Genomic DNA, 23,805 nt, shown 5'->3' on the forward strand with positions numbered 1-23,805 from the left:
ACAGCAGACCAAGTAAGCATGCTGGAAGTTGTAGTTTTACAACAGCTGGAGTGACGAAGGTTTCCTACCCCAGAGCTACACCGTGTAATCAAATGCAGAAGATGCCAGGAACTCCCAGAGAAACACAGAAATCACTCAAAACACTGCGAAAGGTATTTGGGTGTATTTATCAACCCTTTAATAACACTAACAGACTTTAAAAAAAATAAAAATAATAATCTAAGTGTGGCAGCTAGTCAGGCAGAAGTGCTGCAATCTGGGATACCTTGCTAAGTCTGCACGAGCTTTTGACTAATAAAAAATGACATTTGGAAGACCTGCCATGAGAGGCAACAAATGTGGCCACAGACCACTGACCTGCTAGTATTATTGACCAATTGTCTTTACGTGGTTGCTCCATATCAAGGGCAGGATTCAAGCATGCCTCACAAGGCCTCCATACTTGAACCCGACTATCAACAGATCCCAAACAGACCCTGGATTTGTTTATTAACACAGTAAAGCTCCTGTTTGTAGAAATTCCAGTTTCCCTTTCATGACACCACTGCAAAGAAAGGCGACACTGTCTGGCTGTCAATGGCAGGACATGTAATGGGGCAATGATACACCAAATTTCCTTCTAAGCGCTTGGGCCATTTCCAGGTGCTTAAGGACAGTTGTGTAATGAAGGTGCCACTTATGACTGCATGGTGGAAAAGGAAACTGGATGTTGCTTGTGCATGTCAGCAGATAATATGGTCCTTACTACTGGTGGTCTGTTGAGGTCATCTTGAGTCTGCTCACTTTGGGCTTGCCCTCTCAACCACTGCTGCTATTGGCTAGATCAGAACAGCCTAGATAGCAATGGATTCATTGGAACAATCGTTGGCTTCTTTTAGTCCAATGATTCACCCCCTCTGTCTGTCATCTGGGCAAAATGTCTTTAAAGGGTTTTTACCATTAAAAACTTTTTTTTTTCTTTTTTTTCTTGTTGACATGTCGGAATAGCCTTAACCACTTCAGTACCGGGCCAATTTTAGACACATTTTAGGTTTATTTTGTATGTGCGGTTTTGAGGTCTGTAACATTTTTCTCGTATGTCTCAGTCAACTAATTTTTGCCTCTTTTCTCGGGGACACATAGGGATTTATTTTTATGTTGTTTTTATTTTCAAATGTGTTTTCATTTTTTCTATATCCAGGAAAATATAAACAAAATAGGAGGGAAATTGTGTCTGTTTTTTCAATTTTTAATTTTTTTATTTAATAACACAAAGTTTCACTGAAAAACTTTATAATATAGTTTTTCCTCTCCGTTACGGTAATTTTTATTTTGTATAGTGTTGTCGGGGGTGGGGCTATAACCTTTAATAACGGTGTTTTATTAGCGTATAAAATGTGACCGCCAGGTCAGAGGGCGGCTGAATTATGGCAGCATCCATAGCTGTGTATACAGCACTCATTGAGGACACCTGAGGAAAGTGCGCAGATGTAGCAGAGCCGAGACACAGGCGCATCATTACCAGGAACAATTGCGGGCGTCACCAACAACGACACGCAGACGAAGTCGCGGGCAGATGCTAGTGGAGAAATAAGAAGAAAAGTTATGTCAGAATATGGTGACTCCAAGAAATATTTTTTGGGGGGATTTTTTTTTTTTTTTTTTTAATAACCCCCCTGCTCTGCACTGTATGATTTTATGTTGTCGTCGGCATACACCACTCCAATGCGGTGGCCCAGTAATATCTGGCGCGTATAGATTCTCCAGTGGATCAACCCCTGGATGCCATGATAACAATTGCAGCATCTATGGGGGTCCAGGGCAAGATCACCTCCACCCCTTGGATCTCCTTCAATAAGATTGAGGGCTTTCCATGGCAGCCAGGAAGCCAAGCAAAGACCTCCTGCCTTCCTATGCACATTCCCCATAGGGAACTACTGGCAGAGGACAGGTTAACATACTGTAATACTCCCCTTGCCAACACCTGCTATGAACGTTGATGCTTTAAATATTGTGCCGAGTCTATGCTGTGTAAAACCATGAAGGCCTGGCACTAATTCCGATTATCAGTTTCCTTACACACCTCCATACAGTTATGGGTGCCAGAATATGGTGACTAGAATAATATTTTGCAGATATTAGCCTAAAAATAATTTTTGCCAATCTTGTCTATTTTATAGTTATTTAATAAGTTCAGTGTCACTGTCCTCTCCCTCTTTTCCCTTTCCTGATTCTTATACTTAACCCCTTCCCGACATGCGCCGTAATAGTACGGCGCATGTTGGGTCTGTAACTATGGCGACCGCCATAGCCGCCGGGTGTCTACTGCTTTAAGCAGTAGACAACTGGCTCTAATGCCTCCAATCGGTCCGGGGACCGATCGGAGGCATTAACCCCTCCAGCGCCGCGGTCAAAGGTGCCGGAGGTGCCATTTTCCTGGTGGCGCATGGGCGCCGCCATTTTGCCCAGGATCGCCAGCTCCTGGAGCATGCTCCAGGGCCGACGTCACGTTGCCATGACAGCCGGGAGCCTTGTACAGGCTCCCAGGCTTGTCTGCAAATTCTCTCTTTTGCAGGCTGGTCCATGCAGCCTGCAAAAGAAAGAATGATTTTTTTGCAATGCATTAGCATTGTAATGCATTGCATTAGTGATCAGACCCCCTGGCGTTCAACACCCCTAGGGGGTCTAATAAATGCAAAAAAAAAAACATAAAAAAATATAAAAAGTATTAACAGTTCAAATCACCCCCCTTTCCCTAGAACACATATAAAAGTAGTTAAAAACTGTGAAACACATACATGTTAGGTATCCCCGCGTCCGAAATCGCCCGCTCTACAAATCTATAAAAATATTTTTCCTGTTCGGTAAACGCCGTAGCGGGAAAAATAGTCAAAAGTGCCAAACCGCCGTTTTTTCACTGTTTTGATTCTGATAAAAATTTGAATAAAAAGTGATCAAAGCAATAACATTTCCCGAAAATGGTAGAACTAAAAAGTACACCCGGCCCCGCACAAAAAGACGCCCTATGCATCCCCGTACACTTACGTATAAAAAAGTTACGGCCGTCGGAATATGGCGACTTTTAGAAAAAAAAAATTTAACACAGTTTTGGATTTTTTTTAAGGTGTCAAAATGTAAATAAAACCATATAAATTTGGTATCCCTGGAACTGTACCGAAACACAGAATACAGGGTACATGTCATTTTGGCTGCACAGTGAACGCCGTAAAACCAAAGCCCGTAAGAAAGTCGCAGAAATGCATTTTTTTTCTTCAAATCCACCCCATTCTGAATTTTTTTCCTGCTTCACAGTACATTATATAGAATAATTAATGGTGGCATCATGAAGAAAAATTTGTCCCACAAAAATTAAGACCTCATATGGCTCTGGGAGTGGAGAAATAAAAAAGTTATGGGGTTTAGAACGAGGGGAGTCAAAAACGAAAATCAAAAAATGCCATCGGCGGGAAGGGGTTAACGTACAAACTTTGGTAATGCATGCCAAGGTGGATTAAGTGTTCTACATAAATTTGGAGAGTCCATTTGGAGATATTTTTTGTGCATTAATGGTTGGCAACTTTTTTTCATATTTTTCTTCTCCGCCTCCCAAAACTAATTACTGGTACTTTTAATATATATTTTTATTTCTCCGTCTGTTGACATGTCACACAAAAGAATAAGTACTCACTTTGTCAAGTTGGTCTTTTATTGGGCGCTATTTTTTTTTTTTTTTTTTTAAATGTAGATTGTGAGCCCCATATAGAGCTCACAATGTACATTTTTCCCTATCAGTATGTCTTTTTTTTTTTTTTTTTTTTTTTTTTTTTTTTTGAATATGGGATGGAAATCCATGCAAACACGGGGAGAACGTACAAACTACTTGCAGATGTTTTTTTGCCCTTTGGCGGGATTTGAACACCAGGACTCCAGCGCTGCAAGGCTGCAGTGCTTCCAGCGCTGCAAGGCTGCAGTGCTAACCACTGAGCCACCGTGTGGCCCCCTATTGGGCGCTATTTTGAAGTACATACAATGTTTTGATTAACTTTTATTTTTGTGGGGATGGGGTTCCATGTGAAAAATCCACAATTCTTATATTTATTTATTTATTTTTTGTTCATAAATTAATAAAATGTCATTTTTAGAAAATAATCTTCCTGGTGTCACTGAATTTTTTTTTTTTTTTTTTTTGCCAGAATCCGTTTTGAAAAGTGTATAGCTGCTGCTTTAGCAGTCCGGCTCTCTGTTGTTTGGGATTCCCAGTGGACCCAAATGACAGAGAACACAACGGGAGGATAAGATATACTCCCGTGTATAAGGCTTCAATATCAAAACATAGTGTTTCATCTCATACAGTGAACACAGTTTTATGTTAAAAATAAATAAAAACTAGGCAAATAGTAGATTTGTGGATGGACGAAGAGAAATTTATATATACACAAAGACTTTTAATTGCTAAAGTTTTTGGGTATAAAAAGTTACAATTAAAGGGGACAATTCACGGCCGCATTAAAAAAAATCTGTGGCGCTGTTTTTGCCACAAAAGAATCAGCACTGAAAAACAGAATCCCATTGAGTTCAATGGGTTCCATTTTAGGTCTCGTTCACACGGGCAAGAGGGGGCAGATTCTGACGCCGGGTCCATCTCAGAATCTGCCCCCTCACAGTATGGGTCTATGTAGACCGCTAGCTTCCTTTTTTCCGTGAGCGCATGTTACGACTCACGGAAAAAAGAAACGAGCTACCCTTTCTTCAGGCGGATTCCGCGGCTGAGTCAGCCCCGGCGTCGCGACAGCACCCTCTGGACTAGGCCCATTTGGGCCTACTCCGGAGCAGGAAGCATCAGAATCGGGACCAAAATATACAGTCCCATGCCCCGTGTGAACAAGGCCATACGCGCGGTACACTCTGAAATCAATGGGTAAAAAAAAGCCTCCCATTGATTTCAATGTGTACCGCACGTAAAATGGAACCCATTGAACCCAGTGGGATTCTATTTTGCAGCACTGATTCTTTACACGAGTTATTGTGGCAAAAACAGCACCACAAAACTCTGTTTGAATGTACCCTTATACTTCCCTAGAGATGAGTTCTATGAGTCTCATTGAATTGATCTCTGGTGCTCCCTATGCTGTTGTTCAGTGTATTCAGAGATGTGCAGCCCACAATGGCTTCTCTGAAGTGCAGTTAATGAGTACAAAGCTTTTTCTTTTTCTGTATACTGCACCAACGAATTGTATAAAAATAGCGATCTAAATCGCTAAACCCCTAGTCCATAACAACTTTTGTGTGGTTTAATGTCTCAAAGTTTGTGACAGATTCCCTTTGAAGCGTAACTAAACCCTTAAACAACTTTTGGATTTCTGGCAGTAAGTGTGTCATTAATAAGTTTTGTAATCCACTTTTATTAATAAATTTTTTTAAAAAATTTTTTTGCTCCTTTGTCAGTCCTGCATTTTTCACTCTTTCCTTTGTTTCTGTATTGAGAACTGCTTCTACCTGACTGCATGTTGCTGTGTATGGAGTAGGGGGGCTGTGTAAAATGTAGAGAAAGTGAAGGGGGGTGGGGAGTTACTTCAAACAGTTATATCTAGACACTAGCCTCTTCCTGCGATTTCGTCTGTGGATTGTTGGAGTGGATGATCTGCCTGTATTCAGCAAATTGCTGCTGTCGATGGTTTGCCTGCTCTGATTTCGGCAGCTCTCAAGCTGTCCTGCTGCTGACCTTGTTCCTCACACCGTGCCTGTGATTGTTGCGGCATGTCAGCAGCTCACTGGTACGCCATGTAATGTTGATGATCCGCCTGCTTCGGTGTTTCGACAACTGTCAAGCTGTCCTCCTGCTGAACTCCTTCCTCATGCTGTGCCTGTGATTGTTCCAGTATCTCAGCAGCTCGCTGGGACGCCATATAATGAGTGTGGTGTTGGTGTTGTTGATCCCCCTCAGTTCCACTTGAGGAGAGCTCTGTGACTTCTGGGTCCTTCATAGCTCTCCTTATTTGCAACAAATTAGATTTTCTTTTTCCAGGCATGTTGAAAATTGACAAACTGCCAATTTGGATTGAAAGTGTTTGGCCTTGTCAGTTTGTCTACAATGCCTGGAGCAGATCAGATAATATGCAAATGCTTGAACACTGAGGGTTAGCATGTGTTTACACAGAGCGATAACAGCCCTGGCTTTCTCAGAAGCTGAGATAAGAGCAGTGTAATATAGTATATGAACCTAAACTCATAACAGTCGTGAAGCCATGTCATTTACTGAGATAAGAAGTATCCTATATTTTAATCGAGGTTACAATCTATCTATGTGCTGAATTTCATTCAAATCCGTTTAGCCGTTTTTGCTTGATTGAGGAACAAACTTTCAAACACACAAACATTCATCAAACTTTCACATTTAGAATATTAGTAGGATTATAAAACATTTTTGTTTCAAATGAAGAGGAGATTATTTTATATGACACTAAAGTTACAGTGCTATCAAAATTATCACGGAGATATCTGTGGTTGAAAACTAGTCAGAATTGGGTTTTTTATAACTTTATTTATAACTTTATTTATTAGAAAGCTGCATATATCGTAATCCTGACTGTTTTCAACCTGCGATCTCTCTAGAAATTAGATAGCACTGGTACTAGATTAGATAGTGGTACTAATGTTTTGGTTGTCTCTGGCAGGAGCTGATACTGTACACCTAGGGCTAGTTCACACGGGGGCAAAGAGGCTGATTTTGACAGCGGATATCGCTTCAAAATCTGCCCCTTTACAATAGTGGTCTATGTAGACTGCTAGCTTTTTTTTTTTTTCTGCTAGCAGAAAAAACAAAGCGACATGACTTTTTTTCCGCCTGAAGAAAGCAATAGAAGTGAATGGGAGGCGAAAAACGCGCGTCCATTACCTCTGTATGCAAGCTGACTCAAATCCAGCTCTGCTACGTCAGCTTCACACTGTGGTAATTCATTTACAATCAATCCCGTGCAAGTGAAACCCCGCCCATCTATGTGCCGAGAAAACCAGGAAGTGAAGAGAGCACAGAGCCCTGCAGGCTGCAGAACAAGAGTTATGGGAATACCCCTTTAAACTTTACTAGTAATTCTCAGTATATGCATTATAACTAGGATAGAGGTCATACAGAATAGTTTTTTTTATTAAAGGAATCCTACCATTGAAATGAATTTTTTTTGGCGATCACATGTCGGAATAGCCTGTAGAAAGGCTATTCGTCTCTTACCTTTAGAAGTGGTCTCCGCTGTGCCATTCCTTAGAAATACCGGTTTTTACTGGTATGCAAATTAGTTCTCTCGCAGCGATGGGGGCGTTCCCACTGCTGCTTGAAAACATGCTCCAGTGACAATTGTATTGCAGTCTATGGGAGATGCTCAATTTTACTGTTGAGGCTGGTCAGGGGAGGCTTCCGCGTGGCACAGTAACAGGTCGGCTAGTAGTAACACCAGTAGTAGTAATGCCTGATCGCGGGCATTAGCTCTTAAGACTTGTGGCCGCTCTTGCAGAGCGATTGCTATAGCTATCGGGTCTCCTTCACGTCTCCTCTCCCAGTCCCACACTCTCCTAAGCCCCGCCTTCTCTATAATACTAGTCTAAGGAGGCAGGGCGCTCTGAAGCCACATGAAGGACTGAGGACCGGACCAGCAGAGGGCAGCGGCAGTAGGTAAGTTGAGTGAAGTTCACGAGTAGATAGATATTACTGTACATAGATACTACTGTACATTGACTTGTCTATCTACTTGTGAACTTGTCTCGTTGTCCTCACAGCAGCGCAGCACACAGTGATTTACCTGCTGCATTCGGGCTATAAGACGCACCTCCATTTTCCTCCCATATTTGGAGGGAAAAAATGCGTCTTATAGTCCGAAAAATATGGTAAATTAAGATAGCGGCCAAACAAAGCAGTTTTGATAAAGCAATGTATTTCGGAAAAGTCTTAAATCCACATAAACTAGCAGTATAGATAGGATGCTTTTCATGGGACAACCCCTTTAATTCATTTTTAAGCGCCCACCCATGTCAGCAGCTGCTTGATCTATCAGGATCAGATGGAAGATGGCATGACTGTAGGGCCAGTCTACAAAGCGTATTTTTGTAGTCTGTTAATATGGTGACACTTAAATCTGCATAGGAGTTGTAGATACAAAACAGTAGTGAACTTATCTTGTTTCAGCTGTGCTTATGAGCTAGGCAACTTATCTTGCAGTTTTTTTTGTTTTTTATTTTAGAAAAAATGTTGGAGCCAGAGAAAGAACTTGTTGCAAAGATGCTGCAGGCAGTCTTGCAGTCTAACAAACATGGTGTAGCATTGCATCGTGTACAGAATGAATATAAAGGTCTAACTGGAGAATGGATACCTTTCAAGGAAATGGGCTTTCGCACACTTGAAGCATACCTGAAGGCTATTCCAACAGTTGTAAGGATGGATATGAGCCGAACTGGCGAGGTAATGTGCATTTACAGTTTGTTTTTTTGGGGGGTTTTTTGTTTTTTTTTTGGGGGGGGTGGTGGTGTTTTTTTTTATTATATTTATTTGCAAGTTAAATAATCTTTACAGAATATTTCTCATGAGTTGTTACTAATAAAGTGTCTAGGCCAGTGATGGCGAACCTTTTTGAGACCGCGTGCCCAAACTGCAACCCAAAACCCAATAAATTATTGCAGAGTGCCAACACGGCAATTTAACCTTAAAACTCTGTGTATCCACCATTGTGGGCCCACAAATTACACTGGTGTGAATGGGACTTTACAGAGCTTGTACTGAAATGTAAAGGTCTCTGCATTTGGTACTTTTGAACAATTAATGTTCACTATTTACATTGCACAGGATCCGTTTTATAGTGCACGTACAATGTTATTACAGCCTGTACTAATATCATGTCTGCTATAAAACAGATACTGTGTGATATAAATAGTGAAGGGACCCCACACACAGTACAATCTGCTCCGCAGTGACCCCCACAAAGGATTATACCTGTATACTCCACAGTAGTCCCCCTCCCCACACCACATGAAATGGTCCACAGTAGCCCCCTCCCAACCGCCGGGCATCCTCTCTTCTGTTCACTGTGGGTGCTGATGACGTCATCACGCTGATGCAGAGGTCACTCTCCGTAGTCAGTGTACCGCGCATTTGCACAACCAGCTGAAGGCTTCTTCACATGTGCCATAGGTTCTCCATCACTGGTCTAGAGGAATGATGTGGGCTACGTTTGGGGGGCAGTGGGGTGAATGACTGTGTGGTCTATTCATTAAAATAACTTTTATCAGTGGGATCTGCTTACTTCTGTATTTTTAGGCTTTGGGATGGAGTGTGTAGAATTCACACTAAGGTATAATGTATCAATTAAGTTCCTCAGCTACCTCATGGACAATGCATGTTATAACTATAATCTCTTATGCTTTATTGTATGGTTTTCTGTGCTGAGATTGACACATGCTTACCAGGAAGTCCGTGCCACACATGGCTAAATTGAGTTACATGGTCACTCATTGATACCAAGTAAGATTTTGTGTACCTGTCAGCACGATTTAGCACACTAAACCACCCACAGGCTCTTATGGACCAAGGGTTTAGTGTCGCAAATTGCCTGTTATAATGCAATCTCTAATTAAACTCTACTCTGACATTCGCGGTGCTTGTGGTGTTCTTCAGTAAAGCTGGAGTTGTACAACACAGCTTTACTGCACACTAAATCAGGAGGTGTACACCTCCAGGTTCATTGAAAAACTTTGCTTGCTTGTTGAGTAAAGGCCTTAGGCGAGTATAAAGCTTTTTATTTTTTAATGTGGATTGTATTATAACAGGGCGATTTGGGAGCCTAAACGTCAGGTCCATAAAACGACAGGCGGTTTTGCCCACCACCAAAGTGAATGAACTGTTAAAAAAAAAAAAAAAAGAATCCCATCCACTTTGCTCAGAATGTAAAATGCTGTGATTTTTTATTTTTTTTCTGCCGTGGACAAATTGCGACATTTGGGCCACGTGGGGCCTTGGTTTAATGGAGAAATGTACATAAGCCAGAAGCACATCTCCTGGCAAGGCTAATGGATACACTTGGTGTAGTTGCAGCTGCCTAGCCAGCAATTAACCTGTTGTAATATGCAGTACCTTTCTATACCAGTTGAAACCATTCCCATCCAGACAGTAGTGAAAACCCACAACTCTTCTACAGGCAAGTCCACTGTACGATGTCTGCGGTGGACATTCCACTATGTCCAGCCTTAGCATTTCTAGTATGTTTTTAAGCAAACAACCTGGAGCAGACACACTTATCATAGGCAGCGTCATCACCTGACAGTTTCCATAATGTAGTCCTGTCATACAAGTGACTACACAGAACAGATACTAAGAAGCTGTATTAATAGTTTGCTATATACTTTAGTATTATTTAGTCTACAAAAAGCATATTCTGTGTTGAAAAATCCCTGTAATGGTTTTGGGTGAATCTATCTATGTGTAATGGTAAAGCAGCAGGTTCAGTGTTAATAGTATGTGCATGCAGCGATCAGGAGTATAAGAGCGAAGGATTGTTAATGATATGATAGTTTGTCTCCTTACAGTTTGTATATTGTTGACTGCACATCTCCTTTAAATAGGAATATGTGCTGCTAACAGTCGTTTTGCATGCCAGCCTAAAAGATGAATTTTTGAGTCCCCTTTGTTCTATGTAAAAGATCCTTAAGACAGCGTTTGTGTCTACAGGTTCCTTAGGTACTACACATGTATCTGATCCTATGTCTCATAGTCGTAGATTGATAGCACAGTTTGACTTTTAAATTATTGTTCTGGATTTTTTTGTTTTTGAATTTCTAGGTAACATGTCATGCTGTTGTCTGTAAGGAAACCGCCCAGATAGCACAGCTTGTGGCACGCCAACGAAGCTCAAAGAAGAAATCTGGTGGTCAAGTAAACTGCCAGATGAGACTGAAATATTCTGCCCCAGTGACACATATTGGTAAATCGTACCACTTTCCATTATTACTCTCTTAGGAAAAAAATAATACTAATGTTCCAAACTTTATAGGTATTTATTTGGAGTAAGAGAAGCATTTAAAGGGAATCTATCAGCAGGACTAATGACCGAACCTGTAGCTGTGAGGAACGCCCCTCCCCCAAGTGCTAGTCTATGGACGAGTACAGTCAGGAGGGTGGAGCACGTTCCTCACAGCTCCTCATCATGGCTGAGTGGTAAAGAACTCCCCCTTCAGACACTAGAAAGCTACGGACAGTACTGTCAGGGGGGAGATGTTCCTCACAACTAGACTGTCAGGAACGCCCTTCTGACAGTGAAGAGCTATTGGTAACGGCATCAATAGCTCTTGCTCCGGGGCACATAATGGGAAAGCTGATGGTGCACTGAATTTCTAATGGTATATAAAACAGCATGTGTCCAAGTACATGAAAGGTCCTCTTTAAGGCTGGGGCCCCATGGGCTGGAAACTGCAATTTCCGCTGCGGGGAAAATCACGGCATTTTACAGTATCTGCAAAGTGGATGAGATTCATTCGAATCCCATGCCCACTTTGCATTTCAAACCGCAGCGTGAATATGTTGTGATTTTCAAAAAGAGTGCGGTTGGAAATCATAGTGTGTCAATTATATCTACGGAAACGCTGGTGGCTTTCCCAAAGATATAATGGTAACAGAAAGTCCGTGGAGGAATACTCTGTGAAATTTCCGTTCAAAGCGCTGCAGGAAGAACCACGATGCATTCCCGACTGGGGTGTTTCACGCAGTGCTTTAGTGCTGTGAACCATCCCGTGGGGCCTTAGCCTAGGAAAAGAAAGCGTCCCCCCCCCCACCACCACCATAAAACCCCCTTTTTCAGCAAGTTTGCATACAATTAAAATGTGAAAATAGAACTGCAATGCAGAATACAAGGCTTTCTTGGAAATTGTAGCCCAACAAGGTACTGTCATGGCTTTGATACTGATTTACCTGCTGACAGGCTCCATTTAATAGATATCTTATCTCTTTATGAGCAAGATTCTTTAGAAAGCAGGTAAAATTAATTCAATAATTTATGTAAAATTAAATGGAATGTAAGCAATGTGTAGCTTCACATAGAAGGGGGTCATTAAACCCAACAACCTTCCCCAACCTGAGCTTACCCAGTTGAACAAGAGTATGTCACCACCCTCTTTTTTTTTTTTCCCTCTTCCTGATGTTTGGGTTGTCTTAGGGTGCTAAGGAGAAGGAAGAATGAGTAATTATTGTATCTCAGTGGCCCAGTTAATACTTATACCCGACAGTAGCTTGGTACACATTGATTGTATCTTGGTAGCCAATAGAACGGAGTGCAGGAAATTTCTTGCCCAAAATGGTAGAATGGGATGTCTTTTCTCTAACTTTCTGAAGCCAGAGTTTCAACAGAAGCACATGTGTACTTCTTCACAACACTGGGATACAAAATCTGGTGGCATTCACTAGACCTTACACCAAAGAGGCTCCATGTTAACACACTCCCTGAAAATATGTAGGGTAGTGCCTGTTCCCAAGCAAAGTTTCCAGTACTCGGGAGGCCCTGAGGGAAACTTGGCTTGTGGACGAGAATGCATAACTGTCTGTGAAATGGATGTTTCCGTTGCCAAATCGAGTGAAAATAAAGAGGACAGCAGTGGAAGTGGAGTGTAAATGTAGTTCTCTTATAAAATATATTTAAAAAAATGTCTTCTGTTCACCTGTACTATTCATTTCTTTTAGAAAAAAATACTGTTATTTCATTGGTTTCATTTAAAATAATTTTACCAGTGTCTGTCTTGAATGTATTAGTTTAAAATAGAGTAATTTACTGCAAGTAAATAAAGACAGTGAGGTGTATCTGTGTCCTGAAACCTCTGAATTTATCTGGTAACCATTAAGTTTTTTCGATCAACCTTTTTCTTTTAGGAAAACCTAAGGCAATGCTTAGAAGACCAGATTTTACACCACAGCAAGACAGAGTTATAAGAAAACCCATACCCATGGTTACAAAAGGAAAGGGTAATGTTTGGAGTAGTCGATCATTGACAGACCCTACTCCTGTACATGCACCGCCTGTTTATGGATCTGGACTTGTTCGAGAAGTTCAGGTGTCGAGACCGTCAACCATTATTTACCGGTGAGGCCACATCTTTTTAAATAAACTGTGAATGACTTGGGTCTTATTTACACATTGTCACACTTCAGAAAATATTCAGGGATGGTTTTAAGAACTTTAAAGAATTTGAATTGTTGAGTTGACCAAGTTTTTGAACTCTCAGTCCAATCTGTCTCTCTTTAATCCAGCAAAATATCTGACAGCTGGTTGTTATCTTGCAGTACGTTTTAGGTTGTAGGGAAATTGTACACATCTTTCCTGGACTGCCCCATGGCATCCTACAGCATTCCATTATTCCTCCAGGGCTGTCCCCCATTTTTACTGACGTCCGGTTACCAATTTAGGGGGCATTCACACTACGTATACTGAAGCTTATTCTGAACGTAAATCACGTTCAGAATAAGCGGCGTATAAAGCAGCTCCATTCATTTCTATGGGAGCCGGCATACGAGCGCTCCCCATAGAAATGAAAGGGCTGCTTCTTTCACTGCGAGCATTCACTGAAGTGAATGGAAGTGCCGACGTATACGGCAAGCTCTGCTCATGCCGAGCCGTACACGCCGGCACTTCCCATTCACTTCAATGGGACTGCTCGCAGTGAAAAAGAAGCAAGCCCATTCATTTCTATGGAGAGCGCTCGTATGCCGGCTCCCATAGAAATGAATGGGAAGTGTTCGGCAGCCCTGCTGTAGCGCCAGCGTGTACGGCTGTGATACACGCTGGCGTTACGTAGTGTGAATGCACCCTAAGCCTTTTGGGCCGCAGCAGTCACTAGGGTTCTGTTGACATCATTACGCTTTAACTCTACAGCATCATCACATACAAAGGATGTGCAGTAGAGCACAGGGAATGAGTCAATGGGTGAGATTTATGAAGACTGGAATGATCAACACCAGTCTTTGTATCTCCCGTCCTGGTGGGTGGTTTGCCTCTGGGTTGTGCTTCTGGAGCGAAAATGATGCCATCTTTCTGGTTGTAATGCTGATGAATCTGGTGGGGCCCTGTCCATAACACACCCTCGCCATGCTATCTTTTCAGACATAGTGGGCAGTGCAAAAAACGTCAGTTGTTACCCTGCTCCAAACTCTGCTTGAAAAACAGACAAGGAAACATATTTCTTAAAAAGGATAAATTATAAAATTTCTTATTTAACTGCACCATTAATTTATGAAAAGTTGATTTAGAATTGGAGGTACACTTTACAGGGGTTATCCAGGGACTGAAAGTTATCGGTATCTGGCCTCAGATCTTTAAGTTTACAACCTCCGGTTGTGTCTTCTGCCTAAGAGATCATTTTAGTAGAGAGCGGAATGCTAAATTAACTACTGAGTAACATTATGGAACTTGTATTCTCGTGCTCATACTTATACCTTTTGAAGCTAAATGAAGCCAAAATTTTGGTTAAACCCAATACAAAGAATGTTTTTGTTTAATAATAAAAAATTATGCAAAGGTGTACATGCCTCTTAAATGATCTGAAGCTGTTGTCTTCATGCCAGATCTCACAGGACACATTGACTGTTGTTAAGGGAAGTGTGTGTGTTATGTGTATGTAAAATATTATATCTGTCTGTATATTGTTCTGAGGCATATAAGACTTAACCTTTAGATTTGATGTTTTGGTGGTACCGTTGATTGTGTCTTTGAAAACATTTATTTCAGGATCGGACACTTGGGGGAATTTATAAAGTCCTGCAATCCTAAATTCTTGCGACACAAAGTTGCAAAATAAGGATCTACATTTTTTTTTTCAACTTTTTTGAACAAACCGTACTCTGGCAAGTTCATAAATAATAGAACAGCTATGCACATTCTTGATCTGCAGCTGAATTTGGACATGTGAATGGACCCCCTGTTCTTGTGATTGGTGGGATTCCCATCCCTATCCTGTGGATAGGGCTTAACATTAAAATTAGGGCCAATCCCTTTAACAAAGTGACAAAATTATCTAACTTTATTCAACATTTGATAAATTTGTCACAGACTATGGCAAAGCAAACTCCAGCATAACTGACTTTAAAAATTCTCCCATGGTATTTTATCCTGAAGTTTGAGAGAATCCTGTCTGATCTAATGTAGAAGCAGGCTCATGTTCTGTCAGCTCTTTTGTTGTGGCATCCTGTATCCGGTGAGTTAAAGAATCCTCAGATGCTTCAGTAGCAGTTTTGTTAATGCTTGCTACAGACTCCTTTCGCTTTTAGCTGATGCATGCCTAACTATAGACGGGTTTGGCATGCATATTTGCTTAAATCATCTGTTTTTTCACTTTGTGTTTGTCACATCCGATAGCAACAATGACTATCATGTGCTTTTGTTGGCGATTTGCGAAGTAATCCCTATGGAAAAATTTGTGACTATCTGTCACTTATCATTGAAAGAAAGTGAATACAAAGTGATTGCACATCCAGTATATCACAAAGAGAGTGTTATGTTTTAGTGGGTCAATAGAACGTTACAAATAAAATGTAGGCTATTCATAATACAATTTGTGAGTCTAACTTCTGGAATGAAGTTTCTTCCCTTCATGGTGAATTGATAGTATGCCAATTGTAGTGTAAGCAGAATCATTAAGGCATATTAGATTGAATTAATTAAAATCGGGGATTTATCTGTTTTTTGGTTTTTGTTTTCTTTGTTGTGCACAGGCCTGAAAAAAGAGTAAGTCTTCCACCTCGATTCCAGAAAGAAATCAACCAATATACAGTACATTCCCTTTCTACAGATTCTAATGGTAGGAAAATAGCAGAGTTTTTCTTCTTATGGGTTTCACACTGTGTGCTTTTACATCACTTATATAATTTACATAAAAAAGTTATAGTCATAAATAAGTTGCTTAATTTATTTGACACTGATTACATAGGATTTACAGAGCTAAAGCCTGCTTTTTCTATAATGCAAATCTCAAGAAAAATTGAGTCAGCAAGGATTTCTAGAATATAGAAGAAGTAGAGCAATGTACTTAGAAAGTTAATTCCTTTTTATGTGCATAAAATAGTTAGTTAAGAGTCAAAAGTTATGACTAAAATCATTGTAACCACAGCCATTTTAAAGAGAGCAGTGTAAGAGTGTGACAGCAGTACCAGTACCTAAACATTTGGCTACAACTTGGCCATGACTTCAGTGAGCAGCAGGTCTGGCTACTGTAGGAAGCTGCAGGCAAATGAACATTAGCATATTATTGTATGCCTCCCATTTTCATACGCTGTCGCCTGTGTAATACATGTTTGCTGAGCTCTAATGGATGGAAACCATTTACCAGCAGCTCTTTTCTTTGGCAAATGGAGGTGATGACCCCTTTGCTCTTTGACATTCATATATCCTAACAAAGCATATGGATGGGAGCTTTCTTTGATAGAATAATCACTTTTCTTGCCTAACTCACTGAGGGACAAAGCAACATGGATATTAATCCAACCCCTAGGAGATTGAGACTAGGAGATGAAAAGAACTGATGGCTCCACCTCTGGGCTATACCCCTCTAACTGCTGCAACAGGTTAAACCTAGTCTCTTTAGGAGGCAGACACAACCTGACTCAGGTCTTTCTGTCTTACATTGTTTTTATTTTTCTTTCCAGTGCAGGGGTATCTTCAGTGTGTACACCACACTAGTTGTACCCTTCTGCGGGTGCAGCATGCTCCAAAAGAGAGCCCCGCTAGTCACCCAGTCCCCACTCCACTCACAACATCAGCGGCTGGAATCTGTTGACCCCATTACAATGTGCAAGTTTCAATGAGGGTGTGACTCTCCTCGCTTGAGCCTCCAAAGGAGTGCCAGAAGCCACGTGGTTTTGCTGTATCTTCCCACTCCCTACTTTGGACGTAGGGTCTTGTTCCAGCTTTGTTGGCAGTCCTCATTCCAGGTGTGGACCAGGAGGCAGTCTTCCCGAGTTGAAGATTGCTAGTGCAATCTTTTTGGGTTCAGGACATGTTGATGGTTCTCCTATTGCAGCTGTACAAACTGATTAAGCACAGTGTCTGTGAGAGGGGGTATAGACCGGAGGTGAAGCCAACAGTTCTTGTTCATCTTGTACAGTAGTTTCAGTCTCCTAGTGGTGGGGCTAAATACCTATGGTGCTGTGTCCTCCAGTGAAAACGTAAAAAAAAATTATATATATATGGCGAGTACAAAAAAAAATAAAATCTCTTTTAATGGCAATAAATGTAATGTTTTTCTTCATCCTGTGGAGTCACTGCTCTGTTGGGCACATTGACTTTGCTTTCTAAAAAAACGTTTGGGTGATCCTACATTACTACTCTGTAGAACTTAAATGTTATTCTACAACCATTTTTGTAAGCTTTTGATTTTTCTACTGTAATAATTGAGTTCTCAATATTTGCTAATTTAACCTCTTCTTTTTTTTTTTTTTTGTTTGTCTGTTTTAGCAAATGAGATTCAATCTGGCAAAGCTCCACTGCTTGGGAATCTTAGTCCAAACCTGTCCATAATTCAGAGCAACCTGCGCGAGCTGTTCAGCAAACATAACAATGGAATTCTTTTATCCAAGCTGCCAAATGTGTACAGAGAGAACTTCAGTCATGATCTTGGAGATGAGGTTTTAAAACAAGTTGTTAACTGGAGCCACATATGCACGGTATGAAACTGCAGTGTTTCCTATATCTTCAAGCATCTTTCTTTTTTTTTCTTTTTTTTTTTTTTTGCGCATTTATGGCATGTTTCATTGGCAGTGAAATACTGTAAAATTTCCACAGTGCATTTTCATGAAGAAAAGCTGTAGCATTTTACAGTCTCCATAAAGTGGGAAAGACTGGGATTGTTATATAAAAAAAAAAAAAAAAAAACCTGTCAGGATAGACTTTCAGAATTTTTGCTTATATTTGAAGCTGCCCACCGATGTATCCTTGTCTCTTATTTGGTTTGTTGTAAAGTTTGGAAACTGTTGCACAAAGGTAAAAAAAAGAAAAATACGTACAGAATTTCCAATTTACAGTCTGTTGGTAATCTATTTGTGTCTGCTTTCCATAGACCTTAATGTTTAAAGAGGACCTTTCACCACTTTTGGGCACATGCAGTGTTATATACTGCCGGAAAGCTGACAGTGCGCTGAATTCAGCGCACTGTAGGCTTTCCCGATCTGTGCCCGGTGTGAAGAGCTTACGGTCCGGTACCGTAGCTCTCCTATGGTCAGAAGGGCGTTTCTGACTATTAGCCAGGAACGTCCTTCTGCCTCGCGGCGCCTATCGCGCTGTACTGTGGAGCGGAGAGGAACGCCCCCTCCCTCTGCTCACACAGCTCGTCCATAGACGAGCATTATCAGGAGAGGAGGGGGCGTTCCTCCCCGCTCCACAGCACAGCGCGATAGGAAGGGCTTCCCGCAAACCGCCGTACTATTACTGCAGATGCATGGTGCGCACACAGAACCTGTGTGCGCACCATGCGCTGCGGGTGACAGCCGTATATTACTGCTGACAATGCCCCGTAACACCCGCGGTCGGAACCGGGTCCGATCGTGGGTGTTAACCCCTGAGATGCCGGCGGTCAACATGACCTCCGGGGTTTTGTTTTTCTATGGTGCCGATCGGCACCCCCAGCGCCGGTTTCAGGGGGTGCCGGTGTTCGTAGGGGGCAGCCCGGGGTCTGATCAGTGACCCCCGGGTCTGCCGCATGCTGTCCCCGTCCTCGTACCTGGTTAATCCTGCCGTAAAGGAAGCTGTCAGCCTGTGCGTCTACACAGGCTGACAGCTTCCTGTGTTCTGCAATACACGTGTAACACGTGTATTGCAGATACATATAGTGAAGCAGTGATCAGCCGATCACTGCTTCAATCCCCCATGGGGACAGAAAAAAAAAAAAGTGATTAAAGTAAAAATAAAAAAGTTTAAATAAGTTTAAAATAAATTAGAAATAAATAAAGCCCCAAAAATCCCTTTTTCCCCATATAAAATGTTTTACTATGTAAAATAAAGAAAAATAGAAAAAAAAATTACATATTTGGTATCGCCGCGTCCGTAATAACCTGAACAATCAAATTAAAACATTATTTAACCCGAACGGCGTAAAAAAAAAGAAAAACGCACAAAATAATGATTATTCACCACCTTTCCCTTACAAAATGTTCAATAAAAAGTAATCAAATGGTCAGATGAAAACCAAAATGGTACCAATAAAAAGCAGAGGTCATCCCACAAAAAATAAGCCCTCAACCAGCTCTGTCTACTGAAAAATAAAAATGCTACGCCTTTCAGAAGATGGCGATGCAAAAATAATTGATTTTTTTTTTTCCCTAAATTGAATTTTATTCTGCAGAATAGCAACGCATTAAAAAATCATATAAATGAGGTATCGCCGTAACCGTACCGACCCGCAGAATAAAGGTAACATGTTATTTATGCTGTACTCTGCACAGGGAAAAAAATAAATGCTAGAAGGCAATGCCAGAATTGATGTTTCCTTTTACATCCCACCCAGAAAGAGTTAATAAAATGTAGTCAATAAGTTACAGGCCCCAAAATGGTGGCATTGAAAAGTACATCTAATACCGCAAACACCAAGCCCTCATATGGCCACATTGCCAGAAAATAAAAATCTAGCTTGTACAATGTGAAGACAAAAACCCCAAAAGTCGCCAAATCATTAGAACGTAAGTGGATGCGACTAGAAGAAAATGTGTAATCGGTGCGAGCATTTTCAGGGGACACCCCATATTTACAGCTTATGAGAGAGAAGACACCAGCGCTGATCCCCCAGAATGCCCCTCTTCCCCATCCGTGTCATAGGAGCTAGTGGGAAAATAGAATGGGATTTGGTGTACCCAATTTACTCCGCACAGCTTACATATTCACTTCTGGGTTACTAATGCTACTACATCACTTGATAAATACTTTGAGGGGTGTGGTTTTCAAAATGGGGTCACTTTCTAGAGGTTTCCACTGTTTTGACACCTCAAGGGCTTTGTAAATGCGACATCGTTCCTGAAACTGATCACAGCCAGATCTGCCCTCTAAAAGCTCCTTGGCGCGCCTTCCCTTCTGCGTCTCGCTGTGCGTCCATATATTAGTTTACACCCACAAGTGGGGTACTATGGTAGTCGGGAGAACTTGCCTAACAAATTGTGGGATGCGTTTTCTCCTTTAACCCCTTGTGAATGTGCAAATTCTAGGGCTAAACGAAAATATTAGTAAAATAAAATCAAATTTGAAAATTTCACCTCCAATTTGTATTAATTCCTGCTAAGCACTTATAGGGTTAAAATAATATGTATATGTTGTTTTGGCTTATTTAAGGGGTGCAGTTTTGAAAATGGGGGGATTTATGGGGGGATTTAATACAAGGGTCTTTCAAAACCCCTTCATAACTCGATTAGTCCCTTTAAAAAATGGGTTTTGGAAATTTCTTGAAAATTTTGAATATTGTTGTTTCACTTGTAAATCTTATAATGTCCGTAAAAAATAAAAGGGTGACTAAAGTTTGATGCCGACATAAAGCAGAGATCTGGGACATGAGATTTATGATATAATTTTGGCGGTCTGACTATCTGTATGCAATGCACATCATTTCAAACCTTATAAAATGCATATTTTTCAAAATTTCCACCAAATTTCTTATTTTTTCATAACTAAACACAAAACCTATCTACCAAAATTTACCACTAACATGAAGTACAATGTGTTACGAAAAAACAATCTCAAAATCACTTTGGTAAGTTAAAGCATTCCAAAGTTATTGACACATGTCAGTTTTGAAAAATCGAGCTTGGTCAGGAAGTCAAAAAGTGCCATCGGCGGGAAGGGGTTAAAGTAGTCCGAACCAAGGTGGTAAAACTAACAATGAAATGGAGCAACTTAAAGCAAGTCTGTCACCATAGCCTTTCTATTAAACCCAACTCCACAAATATTTTTGAGTCACCTGAATCAGTGTTTTACTCCATTTAAATATGTGCCTCCATTGCTGAGATATTGCTGTTCTTGTCAGTATGTAAATCAGCTGTTTGAAGCAATAGCTTTCTCCAAAGAGCTGATTTGCATGTTGACAAAGACATGGTTTTCTCAGCAATTGAAGCACTGATTCACAAGGGGAAAAGAAAAAACATTTTAATCAGGAGACCCTAAGATGCCATATACAGGCATTACAGAACCCCTGTTATCGTGAATGGTGTGTGCTCCCTACAGTCAGACTCTCACCTATCAGCATGTTAATGTCTGTCCTGTAGAAATTGCTTTAAAAATGAGTCCAATTCTTTTAAAGTGTAAATGTCCTTACATTTCACTTTACGGGATAAGCTGTGTGTGTGTGGTGTGTATGCATGAGTAGTACCACTGTATCATGGCATTGAGTAATATTTTCCAATTTATAGCAGGTTGCCCCTCTGCAGGCTTGGTCTCTCTTTCATTCAGAATCTGCCCCAGAAACATGTAGGACATATATAAAAAAAAAACTATATAGCAATTTGATTGTGGTAGAATTTTGCTAAAGCTGAATATGAGTTTCCTAACAGGCTATGCACGTCATGTTTTCAGCATCTGTTTAACGGATTCAAAACAGTCATTTGTTTGCCTAGTGTCAGTGGTTATAAACGTTGTTTTTGTTGTTAGAGGGGTTTTCTGGACAAAATGTATTTATTTATTTTAAAAAAGGTCTGTTAGTGCTATTAATGGGTTAATAAGTGCAGGCAAATACCTTCAGTAGTGTTTTGAGTGATTTCTGTGTTTCTCTGGTAGCTCCTGGCATCTGCATTTGTTTACATGGTGAGCTTCTAGCCTACAACTTCCAAAATACCCTCTCTCACTCCCTCCTTCAAACCTCCTCCCTTTCTCCCTAGCTAGCCCATCCGCTACTAGCCCTTCCCATCTAATTAAAGGGGTATTCCCATCACGCTTGTTCGGCAGCCTGCAGGCTGTGTGCTCTCATCACTTCCTGGTTTTCTCAGCACATTGGTGGGCGGGGTTTCACTTGCTCTGATATCTATGTTTGCAGGCAGTAATGAAGGATTGGTTGTAAATGAATTACCACAGTATGAAGCTGATGTAGAGGCTGATGTAGCAGAGCTGGATTTGAGTCAGTTTGTAATACATACAGAGGTACCGGACTCCCTATCTCAGCCTTTATCAGCCAAATTCAATTAAACCAACTGATAAGTGGAAGAGCAAGGAGATAAGAGCTGAGAAATCCCGAAGCTCTCACTCCCCCCCCCCCCCCCCTCCCCTATCTGAGGAGCTCCGTTACTTGTCTGTGGCAGAGACATACACAGTTCGGAGCTGCTCCTAGCACTCAGCCCCTCCCTCCCCCCTGAGAGCAGGCAGCTATGTCACTGGGGGACTGAGGAGATAAGCCCGTGATCTGGGGCCTGTGGTCATAGAAACGCATGTAGCGGCCAAACAAAGCAGTTTTGGTAAAGCAATGTATTTAGAAAAAGTCTTACTTCCACAGAAGCTAGCAGTATAGATTGGATCCTTGTTATGGGACAACCCTTTTAACTAACTCAGCCCCCCCCCCCCCAGCTCCACATCATACTTGCCTGTTTTCATGTCTCCTCCTCTTCTTGATGCCTACTTGGAGCAGAGCCCGATGTCACTTCCTGAAGTGATGTCACAGCTCAGCCCTGGATCAGAAGAAAGAGAAGTTGGGTAAGTATTGTGAGCCGGATTCCCAGGCACTATTGCGTGTGTATGGGAAGCTGGTACACAAAGAAAGAAGAGGAAGCAGCCTCCCCTGGATGACGTGTCCATCTAGTTCCAGAGGAAATTGTAAGTATAATGGGGCTGGAGGGGGGCCTCTACACTGGTGTATTAATGACCCATTACATCAGCAGAGAGGTAAAAAAAAAAAAAAAAAAGTAACATGTAGGTCACTTGACTATAAAATACAGTAAAAAATGATATATTAGAGAGTTGGGGGGGAGCATGAGAACTTAGTTATAAATTGTTGATTTATCCTGGACAACCCCTTTAATTTTCTGAATGAAAGATTGTAGTAATGTCCTGTGTTCTTTCAGGTGCAGAAGCTCACAAGCAGTGGTCACAATGAAGTCATTTTATGTTCTCCCACAAAGAAGCCACAGATGCCTCAAAAGATTATGCAGCAACGAAACAATGATCAGGTTAAACCAAATCCCACACTTGCACAAACAAAACCAGCACCACCCCAAAAACCAACTGCAGATGCTGCACCTCATTCTGAAGTGAAGCAAAAGGTTTCTGAACTCCTGACCCATTATTGCAGCGGTCTCTGGTTACATGCCCTCCCCAAAGTGTTTGAGGACACATTTAAAATGAAATTTCCATCTGATGTTCTTAATGTGGATGCACTTTCTGAAATATCAAGTGTGGATGTTGTTTCTGAAGATCCATTTAAAGCAATCCTTTACCCAAAGAGCCCACCAAGCAGAGTACAGGATCAGAACCTTTTGGTTGGGAATGAAGAGCAGAAACTCAATGAGCCATCACTGATGAAACAGCCAGAGGAAGAGATGGATATAGATCTAGCTCCTCCGCCATTGGTTATTCCATCAGAAGACTCCCCATCTGTTCTCGTTGTTGAATTAAACAACACAGAGGAAGTCGTCATACGGTGAGCTCATTTTGTGTCCTTCTTGTAGTGGAACTGTTGTACGTGTATTTAAACCATGTAGTTAATATAGCAACAGGATTATTTACAAGGGGGAGGTGGGGGTTAAGAAATTTTTGTGTGTGTATGTATGTGGACAAAATTGTTGAAACAGGGAGCTAGCTGTAACTTCAGCCGGAGCTCCCAGAGAAAAGACAGGGAAGGTTTATTACCTCCCCT

At 41.2% G+C, this 23,805-nt stretch overlaps 2 protein-coding genes across 2 annotated transcripts in view; both read left to right on the forward strand.

The window, feature by feature from the left end:
* NCBP1 (nuclear cap binding protein subunit 1) overlaps positions 1–23,805 on the forward strand; it is a 278,082-nt gene that overhangs the window by 76,073 nt on the left and 178,204 nt on the right. The window lies entirely within an intron of this gene.
* Positions 1–23,805, forward strand: part of TDRD7 (tudor domain containing 7) — a 54,130-nt gene that overhangs the window by 5,699 nt on the left and 24,626 nt on the right. Inside the window, exons 2-7 of the mRNA XM_075280358.1 lie at positions 8,211–8,428; positions 10,799–10,940; positions 12,875–13,085; positions 15,710–15,795; positions 17,448–17,656; positions 23,015–23,589. Of these exons, the coding sequence (XP_075136459.1) occupies positions 8,216–8,428; positions 10,799–10,940; positions 12,875–13,085; positions 15,710–15,795; positions 17,448–17,656; positions 23,015–23,589 (1,436 nt within the window). The 5' untranslated portion in view covers positions 8,211–8,215. The remainder of the gene's footprint in view (positions 1–8,210; positions 8,429–10,798; positions 10,941–12,874; positions 13,086–15,709; positions 15,796–17,447; positions 17,657–23,014; positions 23,590–23,805) is intronic.

This window comes from Leptodactylus fuscus, chromosome 1 (assembly GCF_031893055.1).
Source record: "Leptodactylus fuscus isolate aLepFus1 chromosome 1, aLepFus1.hap2, whole genome shotgun sequence".
Taxonomy (NCBI): Eukaryota; Metazoa; Chordata; class Amphibia; order Anura; family Leptodactylidae; genus Leptodactylus; species Leptodactylus fuscus.